The sequence below is a fragment of the Stegodyphus dumicola genome, chromosome 7 (genome assembly GCF_044657685.1).
Source record: "Stegodyphus dumicola isolate Sdum_Otavi_A_Nest chromosome 7, ASM4465768v1".
In the NCBI taxonomy this organism is placed as follows: domain Eukaryota; kingdom Metazoa; phylum Arthropoda; class Arachnida; order Araneae; family Eresidae; genus Stegodyphus; species Stegodyphus dumicola.
Genome location: NC_140774.1, coordinates 115,798,936 through 115,821,445, shown reverse-complemented (window position 1 = coordinate 115,821,445; position 22,510 = coordinate 115,798,936). Strand labels below are relative to the sequence as shown.

The window sequence follows — 22,510 nt, the reverse complement described above, 5'->3', positions numbered from 1 at the left end:
AGCTCACTGGAACAATTTCCACTAATTCCCGCCAAGCACATAGGCCGCAACGCGGGTTCTTCAATTCTCGATAACTACCTCCGCGCTCGCTAAGTAAGAATAACTCTCTCACCGAACTCGTTTCCTTCTATTTAAATCATACTACTTCCGCTGATAATTTGAATGCTTGCGCGTTCTACTCAAATTTACATATTCTGGCATTGGCAGTTCCAGGGGAAAGTAAGGCTTGACAGGAAAGATAGTTTAAACTTAAAATAAATGTTAGTTAAAATAAATATAAACCCTACAACGTGATCACCAGATCTCTCCCGAACAACGCATTTTTATAGAGCGTATTTACGTTCCAACTCAACTGTTGATGTATTCGAGCTTTCGATATCCGCGTCTTTATTTTGACTCCCTTAGCCTTCGTTCATCCGATGTCCATGTGGAGATACTGTGATCAATGCTAATTCATGTGAGATGCTACTGAGCTTTACAAGGTAAATGCTAGGAACAGGTCGCTCTGACTCACTTGATGTCGAATAGCTAATGTTAATATGCTATTTTGAAGCAGGAGACATGGAAAATGAGCAATTTCCTCGCCGGGACTCTAACCTGAAACATTTGAATTGCCACAGTATTTGTTTATTTAAAGAGAAAATATCTTTTGGAATCTTTCCAGTGTTATAACATTTTGATTTATTAACTTCAGTTATGTTCGTTGAGCAGACCATGTACCGTTTACCATATTTTGTTTTCAATAGTCAAAATATTTGTTCTTCAAAATTTTTATTTTTTATCTCGAATGATATCCTGAAAACTTTATTCGCGTCTATCAATAAAGTCACATTCTTATACATTAAATTATGCGTTGCTACTCGAAGTTTTTTCATTATTCTACTGATTATAGAATTATAATTTAAATAATTATAAAAGCCTGCTTCGGCCTGATTATTCAGCTGAACAAAATCCATTTTTTCCCTCCAAGAAATGAATTAAGAAAAATATCATTTATTTCGTGGAATTTACAAGACAAACTCTTATCTATGGTAAAATTATTAAACAGAATTTATTTGGTATTATTATTATTATTATTTTTTTTCTATAAAATGAAATAAAAATTTAGTTTTCGAATCTGAATTGCATCATTGCTTGGTTTGTTTCCATAGTTTAATGAAAAGCGAATATGGATTTCCAAAAATGTCCTCATTTTATGTGTTAATAACTTGGTTAAATTAAAATAAAAAATAAAGAACAATGAAACCAGCTGTCCTGTCTTTAAAATACATTATTAGCTTACCTGCTTATTTCTTGTTCTACTGTCCACTACATGTTCATATGTAAGAGTGTAAAAAGTTTAGTATCGTATGTTGCTGCATTAACTGATGACTAACAAAACCTGTTTAAAAATTATATTTTTTGCTCAAATGGAAATAAATAAATCACTTTGTAACAGGTAATACATCTTTATTATTTCTAAAAAAATAGCAGTTCAGTACAAGGTTCTTAATATTTGCACACCGTAAAATTCAGTTTTCATGCAGGACATCAAGTTCGTAACTTGATAAAAGTCACATGAATTCAGGCCTAACGGTATACATACAAAATTGAATAATTCAGATACTGGTCCCTTCATGGGGCACCTTAAAGTAAGAGGTTGATCACTAAAAAAATCTGAAGCGGTCAACGTAAGCACAATATTAGAAAAACCTGTTAATGCTTGTTCAAAAAGCTTGTTGAAGATGCTAAATGACACTTTAAAACATTCTGAAAATACTTTGTTGAAAGTTGAAGAGTACAAAAGTTTTGTTACTAATATTTGAACAGTTAGAAGAGAACTTAACCCATCACACTGCCAGTAGTAGACAGTTTTTTAGTTCATTTCTGAACGGAAGTAGATGTTTGTACGTAAAAGTGCGACGACATAATGCAGTAATTTTGAAGGTTTTAGCTACAACAACAAAAACTAGCACAATTTGTTGGACTTTCAAATCATAACGGTTTGTACTTGCAATAAAAATTAATGCTATTTATGAACAGAAAGAAATATTTTAAAATCACTTATAATAAATTTACAATATAGCTGCTTGATGAACACCTAACATGACATCAAAATATGTGAAAGTATTTTTAAAAATTATAAAGCAGAACATATCAGCTGCATTATTATAAGAAGATATGGTTAATAATAAATATTGCACAACTATTTGTAAATGGAATTTGCACATGGAATCGTGATTGCTAAATTGGAGGTTTGCTTAAAAAATATTCGTTTATAGGTTAAGGAGTAGCAAAATAACTGCTAATTAAACTTAGGCTGCGTAACACTGAATTCCTATTTTAGTTTTGAAAAATATCTTTAACTGACAACTATATTTTTTCATATAATTTAGGCAAATATTTAAGGCAATTGATTTTCAGATGTGATCAGTTTTACTCTTTTAAAGTAGATCACATGCATGGAGGTAGATGCAAACAGCCAATTGATGGCCTTTTTGTCAAATAACTTATCTTCTCATGAATGCTTGTTATGGTGAAATATAATCATAAGTAGCTTATCAACCGTAACAAAATATTAATTTAAGACTTTACTTTTTGGTATAATTTTATAAAATAAAAAGTATCATAACTAAATACCGAAAATCATAATGATATTCGAAGTATAAGCAGTTTCTATTAAATTTCCACGAAGCCACGATCATCATAACAGACTGATTCTACTTGATCATCGTAACAGCGTAATTGTCCAATGTTGTTTCCTGATAGGCAATAAAAATATCTTCCGAGTTTCCCAGTTTTTCGCTCTATAAGCACATATCTAAATTTTACACAAAAAACTTATTCGAAGTTCCAGCGCTTTCGCAAAAGTAAGAAAATGATGTTATATGTTAACTGTCACAATGGTAGCAGACGCAATGAGACGAATTACGTACTTTTCATTTTCTTTTTGGCACAACATCGAAATATATGAGGCTGTAGAGTGAAATTTATTTTTCTGCATCATGTAAAAGAAAGTACGTATTTTGCAGAACGTACCTAATGCACTTGATGTAAAATTCATAAGAATGGCTCTAATAAAATATTTTATTTAGTCTCTCTCTAAAAATGCCCATCTCTGATTTGATGAAGGTTGGTGGTGACGACGGTGGGTTGGTCTTTGATCTTCATCATGCCTCTTTGGACAGTATCCTGTTCTGTGACTGTAGAGGCCATATTCACAATCCGGAATGTGACAATGATTCGCTTCTACGCACCTGGTAATACAAAATGGAAATTACACATTTATTGAATTTAAACACAAGAAAATTCTAAAATGTTTCATTAATTTTGTAAGGTTAACAGATAAAAATTAAAGCGATTAGACATGATTAAATCATTACTATTAAACATTGTATATAAAATATTTTCTTCATTAGTTCACTCATAAAAATATTTAACAACTTGTATTATGCATCTATAAAAGCACAAAATGTATAGTTTACTTTAATCTGAAAAGCAAAAAATTAATTTGACAGCGTAAAAATTATCCACTTTTAACAGCGATCTCCAACTGATGGCTTGTGAGACGCATGCGACCCTCGAAGTAATTTTACACGGCCCAGCAATACATTTCCCGCAAATTAGTTAGCATTATTATGACAAGAATTTCAAGAAAATGATTCAAAGATCTAAATGATTTGGAACACAGTTTTACATTACTTTCATTACCATTCTCACAAACATGAATAATGCCCCAGAAATACTGCAGATGGAATTAATTTGCTTAAACTGTGTTATAAATCTTATTCAAAGATTTGAAAACGCATATTTGATTAAATATTTCTCGGCCCTGTCCAAAGATAAATAAACTCAATTAGGAATTTTCGCAATAAAAATAATCGTTTTGTTTAGGAGCAAATTTATCTGTCAACGGTGTTTATTTTTCCACTTTTGAAAATTGGTAGCTCTAAGAGAAGAACCTATTATGAGCATTTCTAATTCGCGGTGAAAATAGTTTCGGCTAATTTTTCTCCAATGATATAAACTTTATGAAAATCGGAACGCCATGAGGTGTTGCAGCTAAAAGGTGTAGTGAGAAAAACAGAAATTATTTACATACAAAAATATATATTTATTATACGCGTATTATATTAATATATATTTATTATATACGCGTCAAAGAAAAATTTAGTAAATAAAAGAGTGAGAATAGGTTGCCATTATTTATTCTCAAAATTTTATTTCACATGGAAGTTTTTCGGAATGTGTTTGTTTAGTTTAAGATACAAATAAATTATTAAGTGGTTAATTCGACATATTAAAATTGTTTGAAATAAATGTCAGTCTGAAAATTTAACGATTAGTAGTCAGTAAGTTTGAATTATAAAGTGTAGCCAACAGAAACTTGATTTCAGGGCAGGAAATAAATATAAATTGGAAGTTTTTCCTTTGCATCAGCATTTTTACTGTTTAAAAACTGTGAATAAAATTTAAAATTCAGTTTAAACATTCTGCTTTCTTAAAAACCTTTTCATTCTGTTTAAAAAAGAAATTGGTCCCGCAGCTGTTGTCAAACACTGTATTCCGCCAGCATGCACTTTGAGTTTGAGACTACTGTTCTATAATGTTCCAAAGATATTTGCAGGTGTTCTTAAACGTAATGCTTAACTTTTCCTAAAATAAATTCTGCATTAGGAAGAAAAAATTTCCAACGTTCTAGCGTTACAGATTGTATTTCTCTAAATCAGGGATTTCTAACGCTTTATTTACATTGAGCTCTTTTAAAAGAATATTTTCTTTATCAAGCCTTCTTACATTTTTCTGTATAATATATAATGTACAACATAATCATAATACAAATAATTACGAGTGAGTAAGTTAAAGATAAATTAGACTAAAAATATGAAAGAAAGTTAAAAAAAAAGGTTTCATTGGATTTATGTTTCATTATTTTTAGTTTTACAAGCATAGACAAATTTCCAGAAACAAAATAAAAAATTCCATTTGCGAAAACGTTCGATTTTAATTAATGGTGATGGATGCGTTTTATGTTTTGATGCAATGCATTTAATATTTGGCATAATTTTTTTTAAAATTCTTAAATCACATCATTTGGAAATATGCAACATGTTTTCCGCTTTCTGTAGTAACTTATTAACTTGTCTAAAGCCTGCTTCCAATAGGTAAGAAGAGAGAAATATTAGGAATGTTGGTTTGGCAACACAGTTTAAGCTACTTCTCTCGGCTGACTTTTAAAATATATTAAATAATTTCACGGTACTTTCCCTCATATTTATTTTATATGATTTCCTCCTTGCTAGTAAAGCTACTATCTTTAATAGAAGTAAGGCATTGCTCCTTACTTCTAGATGATGGAGTTAAATCAATAAATAATTAATTATAAATTTTCGTTTTTTTTAATTAATGGGATCTTGATTTTCTTTTTTTTTAATTAATGAGATTCATATTATGCATATTCTTCATATTTGGCTATCGACACCCATTCGACCGCTTGATTATCATTGACCCCATTTAAAATTCATCGACCCTAAGCACCTGAGCTTCTACTTGCAGTTCTTGATTTTTGCACAAACTTAAAGGTTGTTCCTTAAGGCTGGCAAAAACAGAAAAGAGATATAAATTTTGAATCAATATATATATAAATTGGTATAAAACTGTTCACTTAAAAATCTCTTGTAATTTATGAGAATATCTCTTACCATAAAACTGAATATTTTTATAAATGAATTCCCCTGAATATCATTTTCATTCATTTTCTTAGATAATAGATATACAACTCAATACAGTTTCTTAGATATACAATTAATTATTTAGGTTGAGAAATAAAATTATTATTGCTTTTGTTGTTGTTTTTGCTATAATTATAATTATGACCCTTATTGATATCATTACTATTATTATTGTTATTAATCACGCAATCAGTTAGATGTTGAGAAATACCTTCTCTCTATCTCAGACAATGGCTCCCGGCCCCTCTTGATTCTGAGGCATGGCTTCTGACGATCGAAACAATCGCAACCACATCTTCCATCTTTATAGATACGGCTAGTGAATGGTACCGGGCATTCGCGACATCTAGAAGAAAGAAGAAATATAAACAATAATTGCCTATACTAAGGAACACTTCTGACTGAATCAAAAATTTAAAGCACATTAAAAGAAAATATTTTACAAAACGAAATTTCCTTTTTTCAGAGAAAAGAAAAAAACCAATAAATTACCTTCCATACCTAGGCTGTAAATTTTATTTTAATTAGCCCAATATTTTTATATAAATTCTGCCCTCTTACGACTTTTTCTTCCGCTAGCCTCAATAGAAATTAAGTGGAACTTATATAGCCAAAAAATGATAGGTGATAAGTGAGAGATAGAATTTGGCAACTGATGAGCAGCGAAGCTTCTCTTGTGAACAGCTCACTTGTCGTTCATGCTGATTTCTTTCTGTATTTTTTGACATTTATTAGTGTTATGCTTCGAGGTCTTACACAATATGAAGGCGGGTTGATAGATATAATTTTTTTTTTTTTTTTTTTTCAAAGACTCAGTAAGGAGCGATGAAAAAGTTGTATGTTTAGTTGTACCTTCGAGTCAGTGCGTAAGTGAACTTTTAGATTAGTTTCTAACTCACGCCTGTGTTCACTAGAGTTCAATGCATGCATCATAAGCCGTCTGTTGATAGTTAAGTATCCAGTTTAAACAAGCAGAAAGTTAGGAAAAGTTGATTTGACACGATTATTTATCGAAATGAATTCCTTATCAATACTTTTTCTAAATGTACCGTTTTTTTACCAGGTTTCTCATGTGAAATTACTAAAACAGCACTTTAAAGTTCTGCGTTCATGCATTTTAACTTTTCTTATAAAATGGAAGATTTCCGTTAAATATAGAACAAGAAAGAAAATGAAAAATAAATCTGGGCTTGCCACTTGTTAGCAACAGTATAATTATTCTTAAGAAATAAAAATGTCCTGAAATTAAAGATCTTGTATCTAGTTTAAAATTTGTTTTTATCAGTACAATTTGATGTTATTTGAAATTATCTTGTGACACGAAATCCACGCGAAACAATTCCGCTGTATGTCAAGATGTCCAAATCGACAGCTCTTCTTCAAACAGCTTGCCACAATACGAACAGTACTGCCCTCTATGAAATTAATATAGCATTTGTAAAATCAAGAGGGTAATGGTTTCTTTCATCAGAATTTGTGATAAATTCTTGACGGAAAATTAGAAAAGTTATGTACAGTTTATAAATTTTTTTTTTTTTTTTACTACTTAGAATGATACTTATTTTTATGTTCTTTAGGGTACTATTCGGTTTTGAGGGCCGTAAAAAATCGCCAAACTATTGTTAATGCCAATGCTGCCAAAAATAATTGAGGCTACCCTAATGCAAGAAAGGAAGTATAATAGTGAATAACTATCTAAGATTGATATAATACTTTTTATTATTATAATACTTTATTTATATACAAAAGGCTAAACATGACTGAATGGAAACATAAGCGTAAATAACTATTTCAGATCATTATTATAATTCATATAAAAATCGCTAAACATAACTGAAGGGATGCCTGCATCGCTGTTTCGCTACCGACTTATCGCTAAAGAATAATTTCATCTCGTTGGTTGTTCAAACGTAATTTTCTATAATGAATGATGCCTTTTCTTTGAAAAAAATTCTCTGTGAAGTGCAGAATCGCTCACTTATTTGTTTGCCGCTTTTTACAAGGGTATAAATAATTGGATTTTTGTCAATATTCTTTTACTTTTTAAGTGAAAATAGGTCGATGTGTACATAGATAAAGTAAAGGATGTGCGCAGTGCCATTTTTGTGCAATTCTGGAATTTTTTTTTTACGTGAAAATAGGTCGGTGTGCACATGGATACAGAGTATGTGCAATTCTTAAAAACGCGTCAAGCAGTGGGTGATTCCGCACTTTACCCAAAATTCTATTGCCGACGTTTCGTCATGGGCAAATCCCGAATTGTTAAATCCATAGGATATCAAAAAAGGATTTAACAATTAAACTAGTGTTTCAATGGCGTCTTAAGAAATATAGAACTATATAAACTTACGCAATCTGAAATCAGCGCGTATACGATTTGGCGCCCTGTTAAATGGGCGCGTTTGCTAGATTTGGCGCTTTTGCGCATACAGTTTCGCTGCAATTTTTTTACGGTCCTCAAAACGGAATAATACCGTTTTTAGTTATATTTGCATTTGAATTCATTTAATTCATTGTAAATATAAATGTGATTTTAAAGGATATATTTTAATCGTTTAATGCTATCATTCGGTTAATATTATCAAAATAGCCATTGATAAACATGATCACATTAAGCGGCACCTTCCCTATGATATTGTGCTAAATATCCAGTTATCTCGTATGCAATGTTTTTGCAGCTAGTAATAATGTGGCTCGAATCATCCCAGTATGCATCAGACGATTAAAATGTTATCCAGAAGTTCAAAATTAAATAATACTGACAAAATTTAAACTACGTTAAATCCGCGGACAGGAAAAATATATACATATAAATAAATAAATAAAAGTCTGAACGCTTTCAGATTTCATATAACACTGAAAGGAGCGTTTTTTTAACGTTTTGTGTGTTACCTTTATTTATTAAATATTATGTTCTTCGCACTTAAACCATAAAATTAAATTCAACAGCAATATCACAAAATAGTTAAAACAATCCATTAGAATTTCCGATACACATTCTCGCGCGTCGGAGATATATTTTGAGGGTGGAAGTACAGTGCTGCCATTGCTCGCTTTGAAATCAATGGGGCTGTTAACCAAAAATTCGTTAAAGCGTTACAAAATATGAAATCAATATTAAAACAAATTCCAAATTAGGGCTTCTAGATGCCGATATTCAGGTGGAGACGTACTTTATTAATTATTGATGGCTCTAGGTACCGTATAATTATTGATGGCTCTAGGTACCGTTGTTTTATCAGAATGCGAGAAACATACCTACATTTATGCAGATTCTTCATTATTTAATTTCTTTAAATATATTTAGTAGGCTCTAATAATTGGTGGCAACACTTTAAAAAGTGATTCGCCGTTTGTAGTGAATCAACGCAAAATGCCAAAACGAAATTAACAGTCCTTCTAGGCAAACTGCCCTTTGGGCTAACAAAATAAGTAAACAAAAAATAAAATGAAATAGAAAAATAAAATAAAAACACAAACCCCAATCATAAAATCTGAAAAGTTTCAGATTTTATAATTATGCCCAGAGAGACTTTTTTTTTTTTTTTTTTTTTTTTTTTTTTAATGTTTGGTGTGTTATCTTTATTTATTATATATCATATTCTTCGCACTTAAACCACATACAAATCAATTCAACAGCAATGTCACAAAATATTTAAAACAACATATCTTTAGAATTTCTGGTAGACAGCCTCGCGCGTTGGAGATGAAAATGCTTTTTTCCGCACAGTGTTGTCATTGCTCGCTTTGGAATTGTTGAGTTTGTTAATCAAAAATTCGTGCAAGTTTTACAAAGTATGAAACAAATAATAAATTCGAAATTCAATATTCGGGCGTCCAGGTGCCCATGTTCGGCTGGAGGATTACGTTATTGAAAATTTGATGGGTCTAGATACCTTCGTTTTTTCAGAGTGCCAGAAACATATATACATTCATGGAGATTCGTCATTATTTAATTTTTTAAAATATAATACTGGGCGATAATATTTGGGTTTGAACAATTGGTTTGAAATTGATTCGTAGTTTATTATGAAACGCTCAAAATTGCGTTTTGAAACTGATAGCCCACCGCCTCTTTGGGCTATTAAACCAATAAAAAAATAGATGGACAGGGTTGAGAAAGAAAATTCCCGTGCAGGATTATAGAAACGTTAATATTTGCGAAATGTGAAAAATATAATAATTGAAGGAATTGTAAACTTAAAAAAATTTCATATCATTCCCAAAAATTTATTTTTATTATTACTGTGAACTGAATCTACGATAAAGGTGCTTATTTTAATTACATCTGAAAGGTCTTTTAGGAGATAAACACCAAAAAATCAATCGATTAGGAATATTAATTTACAAACAAGCTATAAAAAAAAATAGATGCAATGGATTAGTTCCTATTTGTTCCTGTAGATGGCGGCACCTACTAGCCTAGAATGTTCATTTGACAAATATGTGTGAAAAATACCTTTCGTCACTTTCGGGTATATAAACATTAAATAAGATATGACATGATAAATTTTATCGGCTACTGGTCTTCGGATTACGGTAAAATAAATAAATATCTTATCACAAGAAGCAAACGAGTGTTTCGAAATTTTTTTTAAAGTAAAGGCCTAACATTTCATGCTGCAAATTTTTTTATTTTTGTACCGAGACATAGACCAAACTAAGACACAGAATGCTTAAATAACAAATATAAAAAACAAAGAATTATTCAATAAATTAAATTTTCGATATATTTTTAAGAAAATAATATCACTGTTTTACAGGCATTTCTTAAACGCGGGAAAAGTTAGGCACTTGCCAGGCGCACAATGAAAATATAATAATTTAAATAATCAAAAAGTTCTAATAATATACGTATAAAATTTAGAAAAATGTACCAATTCAAAGTAATAATAATAATAATAAGCAATTCATTAACCTGAAAAAATAAATAAATAACAAAAAACAATATTCCTGCCTGCTTTGTAAACCATTTTAGGAACTGAAACTAAGTGCTGAATATGAGTAATGGGCAGAGGTTACTTGGTGAAAGTAAAATGCTTAAAAAAAGTAAAGTAAAAAAAAATAAATATAGGCTTAAGTTAGTATGGATCATGTCGTCATATCGAAGGCGACCGTTTTCAATTGTGTTCGACATTTTTAAATGGGAAAGAGGACACGGAATTCATGAATCTGCATTAGAATGTCGTCTAAAAAAAAATTGATACAATTAATCTTTTTAAGAGTTTTTACGTTTGGAAGTGTAAGAAGGAATTAGGTCGTCCTTCTGAGCCGCAGACAAAGCTCTCTTGTTACAGTGTTTAGCAACCCCGCACAGCTACCATTATTCACAGGTTTTTGTATCCTATTAATTAGGAAATTTCAGGTAAAATGGGCAAGAACCACAGAAGAATTTTCCACAGCATGTGACAAGTCACCGCAAATGTGAATATCACTCCCTTACGAAAGTTTCTGTATAGTTCTGAATCGTTTCTTTGTTAATGGAAAAGTAAATAAATAAACCGGAAATTCTGAGGCGATTTAGCCTTCATAGATGTACACCGCCGAAATCATTGAGGACATTTAAGTTAGTATGGAATTATTTTCGCTGCTCAGAAGAACGGTATTTTACTCCTGGATAATCAGTGTCACGCTGTATCAGCCGCAGTAAAGAAAAAAAAATAGGTATTAAAAGTCCATTTACGTAAACTTCAAAAACTAAATTGCACGATTGCATTTTTGAAAAAATTCTCGCAAGAATTTACTTGTCACATTTTCTGTTTGAATATTTAAAGCAAAATTCAAGATGGCGGCCATGAATCTGACAACCGATTTAGTTTTCTATCTATCACTTACACCCATAATTTTATTTTTTAACCAAAACTGAAAACTTTCATATTTACAGAGCATATGGCCATTGATTTTACAGAAGCGTGGTTAAAATTTCAAAATATTCTTCTGGAGAAAGAGAAAAAATGCAGGAAATAAAAACGAAGAAAAATTTCAACATTCGGTTCTTCCATATACTCACAGGGAAAATTCTATGGGGACAAATCATACGTTATTTTACAATAATTTTCGACAATTAAATGACAGTTATCACTTAAATGTTATGTATAATTATTTGAAGCTGTAGGATTAAAATAGTCATTGACTTGTTTATTAAAATTCATTTGATAGGTTATTTTTTTATCTGTCTAACAAAGTCATGATTAAAAATTTTGGATGATCAGTTCTATAGTTAAACAGGGATATAAGCTAAAATTAGCAAAGGAAATTCTTTCAAGTTCAGGCTACGAAAAGTCTATATCGAATGTTTACATATTACTATAAAATACTGCATTGTCATCGAAAATAATTTCAAAACGGCCAGGCTCAGCAGAACATGATGAAAATTTGATAGGAAGATCTGATCCAAATAGCGAAACCAGCCGAAATAAAATTGCAAGAAAATTACGAGTAATTTAAGCCTATTTTTATTACGTCAATGTTCCTAATATTACAATGCACTTTTTCAAAATAATCTCCATTTATTTGTATATACTTATCGAAAAGAAAAATTAATTTGGGAGGGGGGAGATTTTTCTTAGTTCTAATTTAAACTAATTCTCCAAGTTGTCCTCAAAGAACATTTTGGGTGTCACTTCAATCCACCAATTTATGGCATGGTCAATCTCTCAAATCGAACACCTCATAAAGCTTTATTCAAACGTGAGAAGAGAATAAATACCCTTTGCAGATGTTAAATAAATTCTGTTTTCACACCCTCTTACCACAAAAAGGATATGATTACCCTTCGCGTTTTCCATGGTTGAAAAAACAGTGCTACAGATTACCCCAGTATCAGTCAAACAACTGAATCCCTACAGCGTTGCCTATAAATTCTAAGTATTGAACTAGAGCTCAATTCCAAGAACTCTGGATACCCTCTACGTACTCTTCTGTAATAAATCATGCACCATACTGATTAAACCCTCTACGTAGTATTCTTTGATAATTATGCCGTTACTGATTGTTCTAGATTAAAAAAATTAGCTAACTCACTTTGTTTTGTAGGCAGGTTCTTCTCCGTCCAGCGGGGAATATTGTTGAATTCTAGGCAAATCATTGATTGGCTGACATTGGCAAGCAGTATGATTGACGAATAACAATTTTTCAATACTACTGTCAGAGAGACCGTTCTTCCCAACAGCCAGCGTCTGGAAATCATTATAAACATAGATAACATATATTTCATGTTTCATTACTTTATTAATACATAAAATATTTAGAATAGAAAGATAATTATACAACAAGAATAATTTTTTGTTTCGTAATAATAAACAAATAGTGTATCTTTAATAGTGAAAATATGTTTCATGAGCACAATTTCCAGAAGGGTAATATAATCATTATTTTTAGAATATTGTACTAGCATACCTAAATAATTCTTTTACATGATGTCGGATACGAATATTAAATGTCTGTTATTAATGTTTTTTTGGGCAATTTACATATTAAAAAGTCATTATTTTGGTTATTAAAAGTATTATTTTGGTTTTAAAACAACAGATAAATGCATATATATTTTTTTAATTTCAAAGTATGGGTTTTTAAAAAATTTTCAATTAATGATGAAATATTTCCTTAATTGAAGGAGTAGTTACGAATATCATATACTTTATTATAAAAGAAATTGCTTCTTCCATTGATTTCATTGTTGGTGTCTTAACTGGCATTACGGTGTCAGATGCACTTTCTTCGGATTGCTTCTTGGACAGTTGTTGAATATGTACTGATACAGGATAATGAAATTGAAAATAAAGATTAATATAAATCCCCGACGAAGCACTAATTATCTAATACTTAATAAATATGCAAATTAAGTGAATGAAAACTTTTTACAGTGTTAAAATTCAGCTATGTTGTGCTGTTAAAAGGGGTTTCTGGGCGTGATCAGTATTCATTAGTAATGACTCAAAGGCATCATTTGAAAGAAACTCAGAAGTAGCATTGAATTGGCGGACTTAAAAAGGGAGGGGCAAATACAAATGGAAGTCGACCAAGATCTGAATATTTCGTAAGGTGGCATATCAAGAAATTGTTAATTGATATAAAGCTGTGCCATGTAGTACAGAAAAAATCATATAAAATGGGAAACACGCTAACACGCCGCTTTGGAAGATAAAGTGAGAAACGAACCACTAATTTTTTCACATTCAGGCCAATCTCGGTAGGTCTTCGTACTGCAACAGAGCTAACTGATTCAAGTTCTGTGGCAGCCTGAAGGTCTAAAACTAACTATTAGATAGTTTTCCTGATTTTTTTGTGCCAATAATGACAGAAAACAATCTTGTGATGCAATTTTTCCTCTTCGCTGTCCTCGACCAGGCTTGTCTATTTATTCATTGATTCACTGCTTAAAAAGCAGTGATTTTTGGACTTTTAATATTTAGACATAAAACTGCTTAATTCAGTTTCCTCTCGTTCAAAAATATTCAACCTTTTTCTTGTTTTTCGCTGCAGTTTTGTTTTCTTTGTATTTTTCACTGCGTGCATAAAACATTTATATAGTATATTTAAAAACAAATATATACATTATTTATTTTTAAAGCATGTTAAATAATTTTAGTGTGTTTTCCCCATTTTATGTGATTAAAAATCATATAAAAATATGTCCTTACTACATGATATAGTTTTGTATCAATTAGCAATTAATTATTAGTTTTATTTTTATTATTATCATTTTTTAATCAATGGGATCTCTATTATGCCGATCAATTGCCGGTGCATATTTCGGCTACCGGCACCTTAGTCAACAATGACTTCTTTGAAATTTCATCAACCTTCAGCGGATCATTACGGACCCCGTTGGGAAACCTTGCATTCGTGCGTGGCTGTAAGCAGCAGTTAAATTGTCTATTATCAGAGATGGTGCAATGCTTTTTTTTTTTTTTTTCGGAATAATTATTTAAATTTTTAGCCCAAGTTTAGGCATTTAAGATTATGGATACTCCTTATTAATTTTATTGCAAAATCTAGACAGAATCATGATTCATTATATTCTGCATTTGAAATCTCTGTAATCGTAATCCACGAAAAGAGTACATGTGATACAGGCTAAAATTGGAGCAACGTAAGCTAAAACATACTTCTATCTGCAATTAATGTCAAGCAGCTACGCTTAAATCAAATATAAGGTTTGTCCAGGTCGTAATCTGACCAGTTTCTTTGGTCAAGCAGAGGAACCAAAAGCAGTCTCCAGGTGTTAGAGCTTGTATGTGTGTGGGGAGGGGCAGGGGAAAGTTTAGGTCAACAGTCAGTATTTTGCCCCTTGGTTCTAATTTTTTATAAGATTCGTTTGTGAAGTAGATAGCTGTTTGAGCATCGCTGAACTGCCAAACTGCAGAAGAGGATCGAAAAGCAATATAATTGTAATCAAGATGCTTGCTCCCTTAGACTTTCTGTGTCACAGTATTTCTGTTCATTGAAAAGCATTCATTTTCACTGAAAACCCTAATGTTTCAGTGGTGTAAAATATTCAAAGGTGGTAGAGAGAACATTGAGGATGAACGATGTGCCATCAGCATCTCACACTTCGGACGATGCAGTTAAGTTGAAAGTAGTTTTGGACGTTGACTGACTTCTGATTCTAAGACTGATGGCAGTCAAGTAAGACTTAAAAAATCCATGTTTATGGAGTACTCATTAAAGAATTTCAAACCAGTAAAATTATGTCAAACTCTTTACTAAGATTCAACCAATGAGCAGAAGAAAATTCATGTGCCGAATTCTCATGAGTTTTTGGACTGTGTGAAAACTGAACCTGATTTAGCTTAAAAAGATATTATTTTGAGTCTTTAAAAACGTGCGAACTCAGATGAAAAGCGCTTTAACAGAAATCCTCTTCAAAATTTCCAGGTGACAACGCACAGCCGAATCGTAGCAGAATTGTATGCATGGCAGTACATCGTGAACGATGTAATGGTGCTCGATGCTATTTCGAGGAGTTTTACGTGCGTGTAAGCATATCTCAAACTAAACGAATTTGATGGAATGATTCGCATGACTGTCCAAGAGAGAACTTGTAAATTAATTGTTCCTTGAGAATGTAACTTTTCATGAAATTAGATTTAGATGCTGAAATATATATGCATAACTACTGCTAAATTATAGAAGTATCAAAGTTTATAAATTATAGACATATAATGATTGAGTATATTCGAATACTATATAAACAGAAATATAAATTTAATTTAGTAAATGAACGTTTTCTCCTTGTTTTGCTGAAATAAATATTTAATATCCTTATGTAAAACTTAGAGAGGGATACGGTAATTTCATTATGAAATTTATACTAAATGGAGAAATAAAGTTTTTTTTTAAACGAAAGTGTTCACATTTATCTATAATATTTTAATAGGGACATATTGACCTGGAACATATTCTAAATTCATACTTATTACGATCCATACAATTTCACTCACATAAAAATGTAGTGTGACTTCTTGCATAGCACTAGGAACGCAGTGGAATGCGTCGCTGTCACAGCAACCAGAAGTGTCGCTGCATCTGTGGAGGAGAGTACATCGTGGCAAGTATTCTCTGGATGGATCTGGATAGTAATCTTTCACTCGCACTACCTGCGCAACGGGTGCCCTGCACCGAGCGCGGTTCCGGATCCTGAGGAAATGATCGTTAGCCATACGCACATCATCTAAGTCTAAGAAGTAGAGAAAAAGGTACAGTCAATTAATAATTGATTAAATAAAACACCATTAAAAACACCTTCTATATAATAAACTTTTATTTAAAATGGATATGATAACTAATGCCCTAAAGAAAAATAATTTATCATATAGTTTAATGGGAATGACATATTAAATAACTCTATTTACAGAATTCGTCTACAATTTTATGCCCCGCATAGTAAAATCGTCGGGCGCCCATTGTAAGTATAAAAAAAAGGCTTATACAGTATCTTGGCATCATTAAAACAGAGATAAATTATAAGAAAATTGTGACAAAAAGAAAAATAAAAACGTCATTTAGAGAATTAAAAAAATCTCTTTGAATATTCAATTCCGGAAACTGGATATAATAACAATGTTACGAACTGCATTTTACTTGAAGCTATAAATAAATAAAAAAAAATTAAATAAAGAATATGGCCAATTCGTCATTCAGTGAGCAAAAATGGCAAATTCAAAAGCAATCTTTCCTCAAGAAACGCCTTTTTTATCATCTGCTTCGGACTGCTTCATATTTCTTTAAAAAATGTAGAAAATCGCTGAATTAATATTTTTTTATCATTCTTCTTTTAAAAGAGTGCAAAATTTGCAATTGTAAAAATTACAAAACTATATATCCGATCTATTTTTCAGATGTCGAAATTTTAAAATCATAAACTTCTAGTCTAAAAAATTCAGCGATTTTAAAATTCCGAAATTAAGTTATAATTTTCAATAAGTATCATTGAAAATATAATTTAACGCTCTATTGGATGGTGCAAACAATAATTTCAATACGCTTAGTCTGTTCTTTGAACAAAGGAATGTGTGAAAAATAATTTAAATATTGGGAAAAAATCTACATCGAATTCTGAAAAAAAAATCGCTTCATCACATTACATTTTAATCGACAAAAACTGTGTGTACAAAATTTGAACTCGACAGCTTAACAGGAATTAGGTTAAATAGCGATGACAAAATTTCAACTAAATACATGAATGAACTATTTCAGGCTTATGAAAATATATCCGGATAAGACTACGGCAAAATTATAATAGTAAGGCAACTGATTTTAATATAGCCTTTTTCAAACAGTCTCCAATTTGAGACCACTCATATAATATACTATATCATTAATATACCGATATAATGATTAATATTTAAATAATATTAATGGTAATAGCAATGAAGTGTATTAATGTAAAATACTACATGATTTAATAAAATAGTACATAACACATTATTGTACACTACATGAATTATATAGTGTGTTATATAGTATTATTGATATAGTGCATTATTAATTGACTGTCATATAAATACATTACAATAATCATAAAATGTGTTTTATTGGAAATGATACGGTTATTAATGATTAACTAATGTAGGGTATAACATGGCACACTATATGCTTCAGGCTTCCAAATTAGAGCTAATTAATTTACTTTAACCATATTAATACCTTTTCAATTTTGCTAATAAGTTGAGGCACAGGAGGAATTAGCAATTAACAGCAAAATTTAAGCTCGGATTTTAATACAGTATGTACATATCCTTATGTGCCTCAAATCTATATAAAATGTAATCCAGAATTATGCTTGCATTATTCATAGTATTAAATACGTATGAAGATAATTATGAGTCACAATATTTTTATATTAGTCAAAATTATTTTTCCTACATTTGTAACATACACATATAAGATTGAAAATGCTTCGCCGTTTTCATTTTTACAGATATTTTTATTATGCTGAATGATGGTGTAAATGCTGTCTAGAAACACCTACGTTCTGAAGGAGAGGCAAACTTCTTAGTTCACTATACTGCTCCTTCTTCGATGAGCATTTGCTGCTTTCTTTCCCAAATACAGATAATTGTTCAGTTTATTTCATCAGGCATGCTTTCAAATGAGCAGTCATCTGGCTATAGTTTCCTAATGCTACATTTCCTGGTAGATGGATAAGCCGCTAAAACCTGGCACTCAAAATGGAGGCTATAGTATACTAAAACTGTCAACTACCTTAATTCCGACTTCGTTTCGTTATTCTTGATACTATTTCCACTATTCTATTCTACTTTCGTTATTCTTGATCGCTACTTGTTGATTCTTTCGGTAAATTTGAAAAAAAAAAAAAAAAAAAAAAAAAACGAATGACATACACGACATAGGCTTAGCAGAATAAGCGATCAAAATACAAGTAGATCATTTTCAACTGCTAATCAAAGAAACCCACTTTCGAAGCTTCTGAACTACCCACCATAATATTTTCATGATTAAAAACATACATTAGTGTTCACATTCACATAATGTAACATAAATTCTCACACATTCGACTGATAAGAATTAGTATCGAATAATTTCATTTTATTACCAATGTAGCAATATAATTTATTTCTGCTGAGCCATCTAAAATTTCGCTAAATATTTCTTTTGTAAAGCGTGAATGCACAAACAATACATGGAATTTAACTTGTCTGGTTGATTCAAGGAATCAGAAGTAAACAATAGCGAAATTCTGAGAGATATCCGTATTAAGAATTAAATAAAAACTGAGAAATTGGTACAAAGTAGTAATTCTTTGGAAGTCCCTGAAGATCATTCTTAATGGCATCTTCGCAAGTATGAAGTAGGTCATATAAGAAGGTATTTTAATATTACGACATACAGAACAATAAAACTATTGTTTAATGATAAAAATACTTTACATTCGTCTGCTTACAAATGGGCCATAAAAGAAAGAGTAGCAATCAATACAGCCAAGCACAGGAATCTACTTTCATACAAATAACTATAAATTTTCTCGTTATTTCTAAAAGATGGTGTTCATGTTAGGTGAAGAAGAATTCTGACAATCTCAACGCTGAATTGGAAATAAATTTATTCCCATCTTCAGCAGAATCGATAAATAATAGCAAAGATGCTTCATAGTAAGAACAATAGACCATACAGCAATACACCTGTAAATGATCTTTCAGCCTGTGGCCTCTATACCATTGTTTATACGCTGCGCATATTCTGTATTTTCTTTTCTAGTAGTGAGAATTTAACCTAAAAAATCTTGTTAAAATTTTACAAACTTCTAACTGAACCTACAGTTATATATATATAATTAAAATAAGTCATGAAGTATATAAACAGAAAAACTTGACAACCTTTTATTATTTCAAATTCTAAAAGCGTAGTTGTTAAATATTCCTTTCGCTAAATCCTATGAATTTCTTTAAATAGTAAAAATCAGCAACGTGATATAATAACACTTTAAATATTGTCGCAATTTTTCTCTTTTGGTCTTACAGTTATATTTCAACCAGTAAATTTTAGCTGAAACGCATATAAAAAATCTTTAATAGAATGTGTGAAAACTTGTTCATCTGACATATTAAAATTAAACTCTGGATTCGTTTACATAATCATAAACAGCTGGCTAACTCTGAAACCTTACAGAAGCTGTAGCGCTCAGTGCAACAGATATCTCAATATTGTCAGCTAGCCAGGTACAAGGATTAAATTATTTGATTACAATAAAACACACGAAAGCTATTTGCCAGCAGGCAGATTCGCCTTTGTGGAGTACTTTTTAAGAGAAGCTGACTTTTATTTACTTTACATATTTTCATGGGACAACCATGAAAATGCCTATGTAGCCAGGCATTTGCCAGTTCGAACCCAGATCGAAATACCAGTGTTTAGTTCTCTGAGCCATTCTGCCAGAGGAGGAGTTTCCAGATGGTAGGAAGAAACCCTTAATAAACAATTATATCTGGAACTTGATTGGACGAGAGTGAGGCGAAATTTTCACGCCGTCTATAATAAAATATTAATTTTTGTTAAATTACTTATGATAGTAAAACATATGTGAAAAGATTAAGAATTTATGAGCTAAAAATGAGCGCTCACCTCAAAATGTCCAGAAGGGTCAAAATGTCCTCAAAATGTGCGCAAATTATTTCGTTCTTAATTCTGTAAAATCCATGATTCAATGCATAACTGCAGATTAAACACAGTTAGTTCATAAGGATTTTACTTTAAGGATGAGTTATTATATAGTAAAACAGTATATCGTTTTCCATGATTTTAAATTTATATGTCTGTGCCACATACGTCGCATGTTTTGAGATGACGTGCTTGAGTCACGGGAGTCACAGTATGATTATATCATGCTGGCTACGTGTACACCTGCCATTACATATCTTCGGCGAGATCCTTGCATCCCACTTAAGAATTCTAAGGCCGGAATCCAGTTTTATTGGTAATTTGATCAATATTGAATTTCGTTGAAGGATAGGATATTCACCAGATGGAAGTCTGACTGTCCTGACCTCAGTCTTGAGAAGCTTGAGGGTGATATTCCAAGAAATGTTACCGAAACACATCAACTCCTTCTCAGAACCCTTCACGCGTTAAATTTGTTCACGTCAAAAAACGTGATTTATTTCTACAAACACTTCAGAATAGTTTTGTTATTGGTGATATAAGAGTTAATTAATTTTCCTGTCCAGGGTACACACATTCAATGTTACCCTGCTTTTTCTTAGGGATATGCTACAGCGTGTTAGGGAAATCTTTTCTTAAATTTATATATCATGAAAGAATCATGGTTCTATACATAAACGTTTGGCAATGTGTCCTAAGCAGAAGATACAGTATTTCTTCTTGTGGTGTAGAAGTGTTATCGTTCTGCATTTTAATTGGGTATGAGAGTATAAAGAACTACACAGATTATTAAGGCCTAAAATAGAGAATATTACCTCCAATTATTACTCACTTTTGATCAGTTTCTAAATTTCTTAGAATATTGAATTTATCTTATTAAAATATTTAGCATTCTGCATTATTCAAATCTTTACATATTATTTTCATATTAGCCATACATATCCAAAACTTCCAGATTTACAGTCTAACACCTCCAACAGTTTATCAATAAAGTTTTAATAAATGAATAAATAATATAAGAAACATAAGCTTAAAAAGAAACTGTAGTATCATGTCGGTGTTCAGATTTTAGTTTAGCATATAATGTAATTTTAAGCTAAGCAACTGTTGTAGACCTAAGCAACTATGGTCAGTTATACTGTGTTACTAAGCAGAACCAAGAGCTTTTAAGTAAACAATGAAGACTTGGAAAATTATTACAGGACTATACAAATAAGTTCAGCAAGAAGAACTGAATAATTTTAGAAACAGGAACAAATACGATTGTGGAGGAAGTATTATAGAGGAAGAGGGAAGTAACGAAAGTTGAACCAAGTTCTTTAATTCATGAAATTTGTGTCACATTAATTCACATTTTGTAACGTGAAACGTTACAAAATAAACGTTACAATTTCATGCAATGATATCGCCTTAATAAAGCAGTAGCAATCTACAGCATACGTATTTTTAATAATAATATAACCACAGAAGTTTTAATGATAATGTCATATATTAGAAACATTTTTAAAACGTTGACAACAATAAATGACATTGGACAAATTTTAGTGAAATGGAGGCCCATTGAGTCTCAAGGAAAATTGGAAGACAATAAGAGATAAAGAAAAGATAAATGAAGATATCCCAGTAAGAGCTGTCTGGTGTGTTTTTTTTTTTTTCTTTTCAATTCATACAATAATATCTCTTCCCTTTCTGTTCCTCATCATTTTCATCCTTGTCCTTCTCTCCTCTTCATAAAGATGACAGTAAAATCAATCTAAGTTTCTGTCTGTTTTATATCTGCTTAATATTGTGTTTATCATTTTTATCTTAGATTTATTAGTTTTCTTTAGTTTTTTTGATGTGAACTTGTGCATAAAATACTACTGTGAAATTTAAATAAGCAACCATCGCTGTCCAAGAACGAATTAATTCACTTTAATTATTTCCTAAGGGTAAAATAGGTTTAATTTATAAACTTTTTGGTTGACGAACGGCTTTCAGAAGCGAATTAAATTCGGTAACCAAGGTTTCACTCTATTTGGTTGAACAAAAATATCTGCATGAAGACTTTTTGAGGTGGCTCGTATTTATATTACTCATGGAAGAAGGAAACACTTTCATGCAGTAATCATGTCTATGAACAGCACCTGCAGATAATTGGCTTTAACAAATTGTCCACTGATAAGCAAAGGCAGGAC

At 31.1% G+C, this 22,510-nt stretch overlaps 1 protein-coding gene across 2 annotated transcripts in view; it reads right to left on the bottom strand.

Moving 5' to 3' along the window:
• Positions 1-1,428: 1,428 nt before the first annotated feature.
• The window catches only part of LOC118181333 (uncharacterized), a 115,567-nt gene continuing 94,485 nt past the window's right edge, over positions 1,429-22,510 (bottom strand). For both annotated transcript variants that reach the window (XM_035350449.2, XM_035350450.2), the window contains exons 3-6: positions 16,157-16,392; positions 12,735-12,889; positions 5,923-6,057; positions 1,429-3,236 (exon numbers count right to left, since the gene is read on the bottom strand). In XM_035350449.2, the coding sequence (XP_035206340.1) occupies positions 3,071-3,236; positions 5,923-6,057; positions 12,735-12,889; positions 16,157-16,392 (692 nt within the window). In that variant the 3' untranslated portion in view covers positions 1,429-3,070. The remainder of the gene's footprint in view (positions 3,237-5,922; positions 6,058-12,734; positions 12,890-16,156; positions 16,393-22,510) is intronic.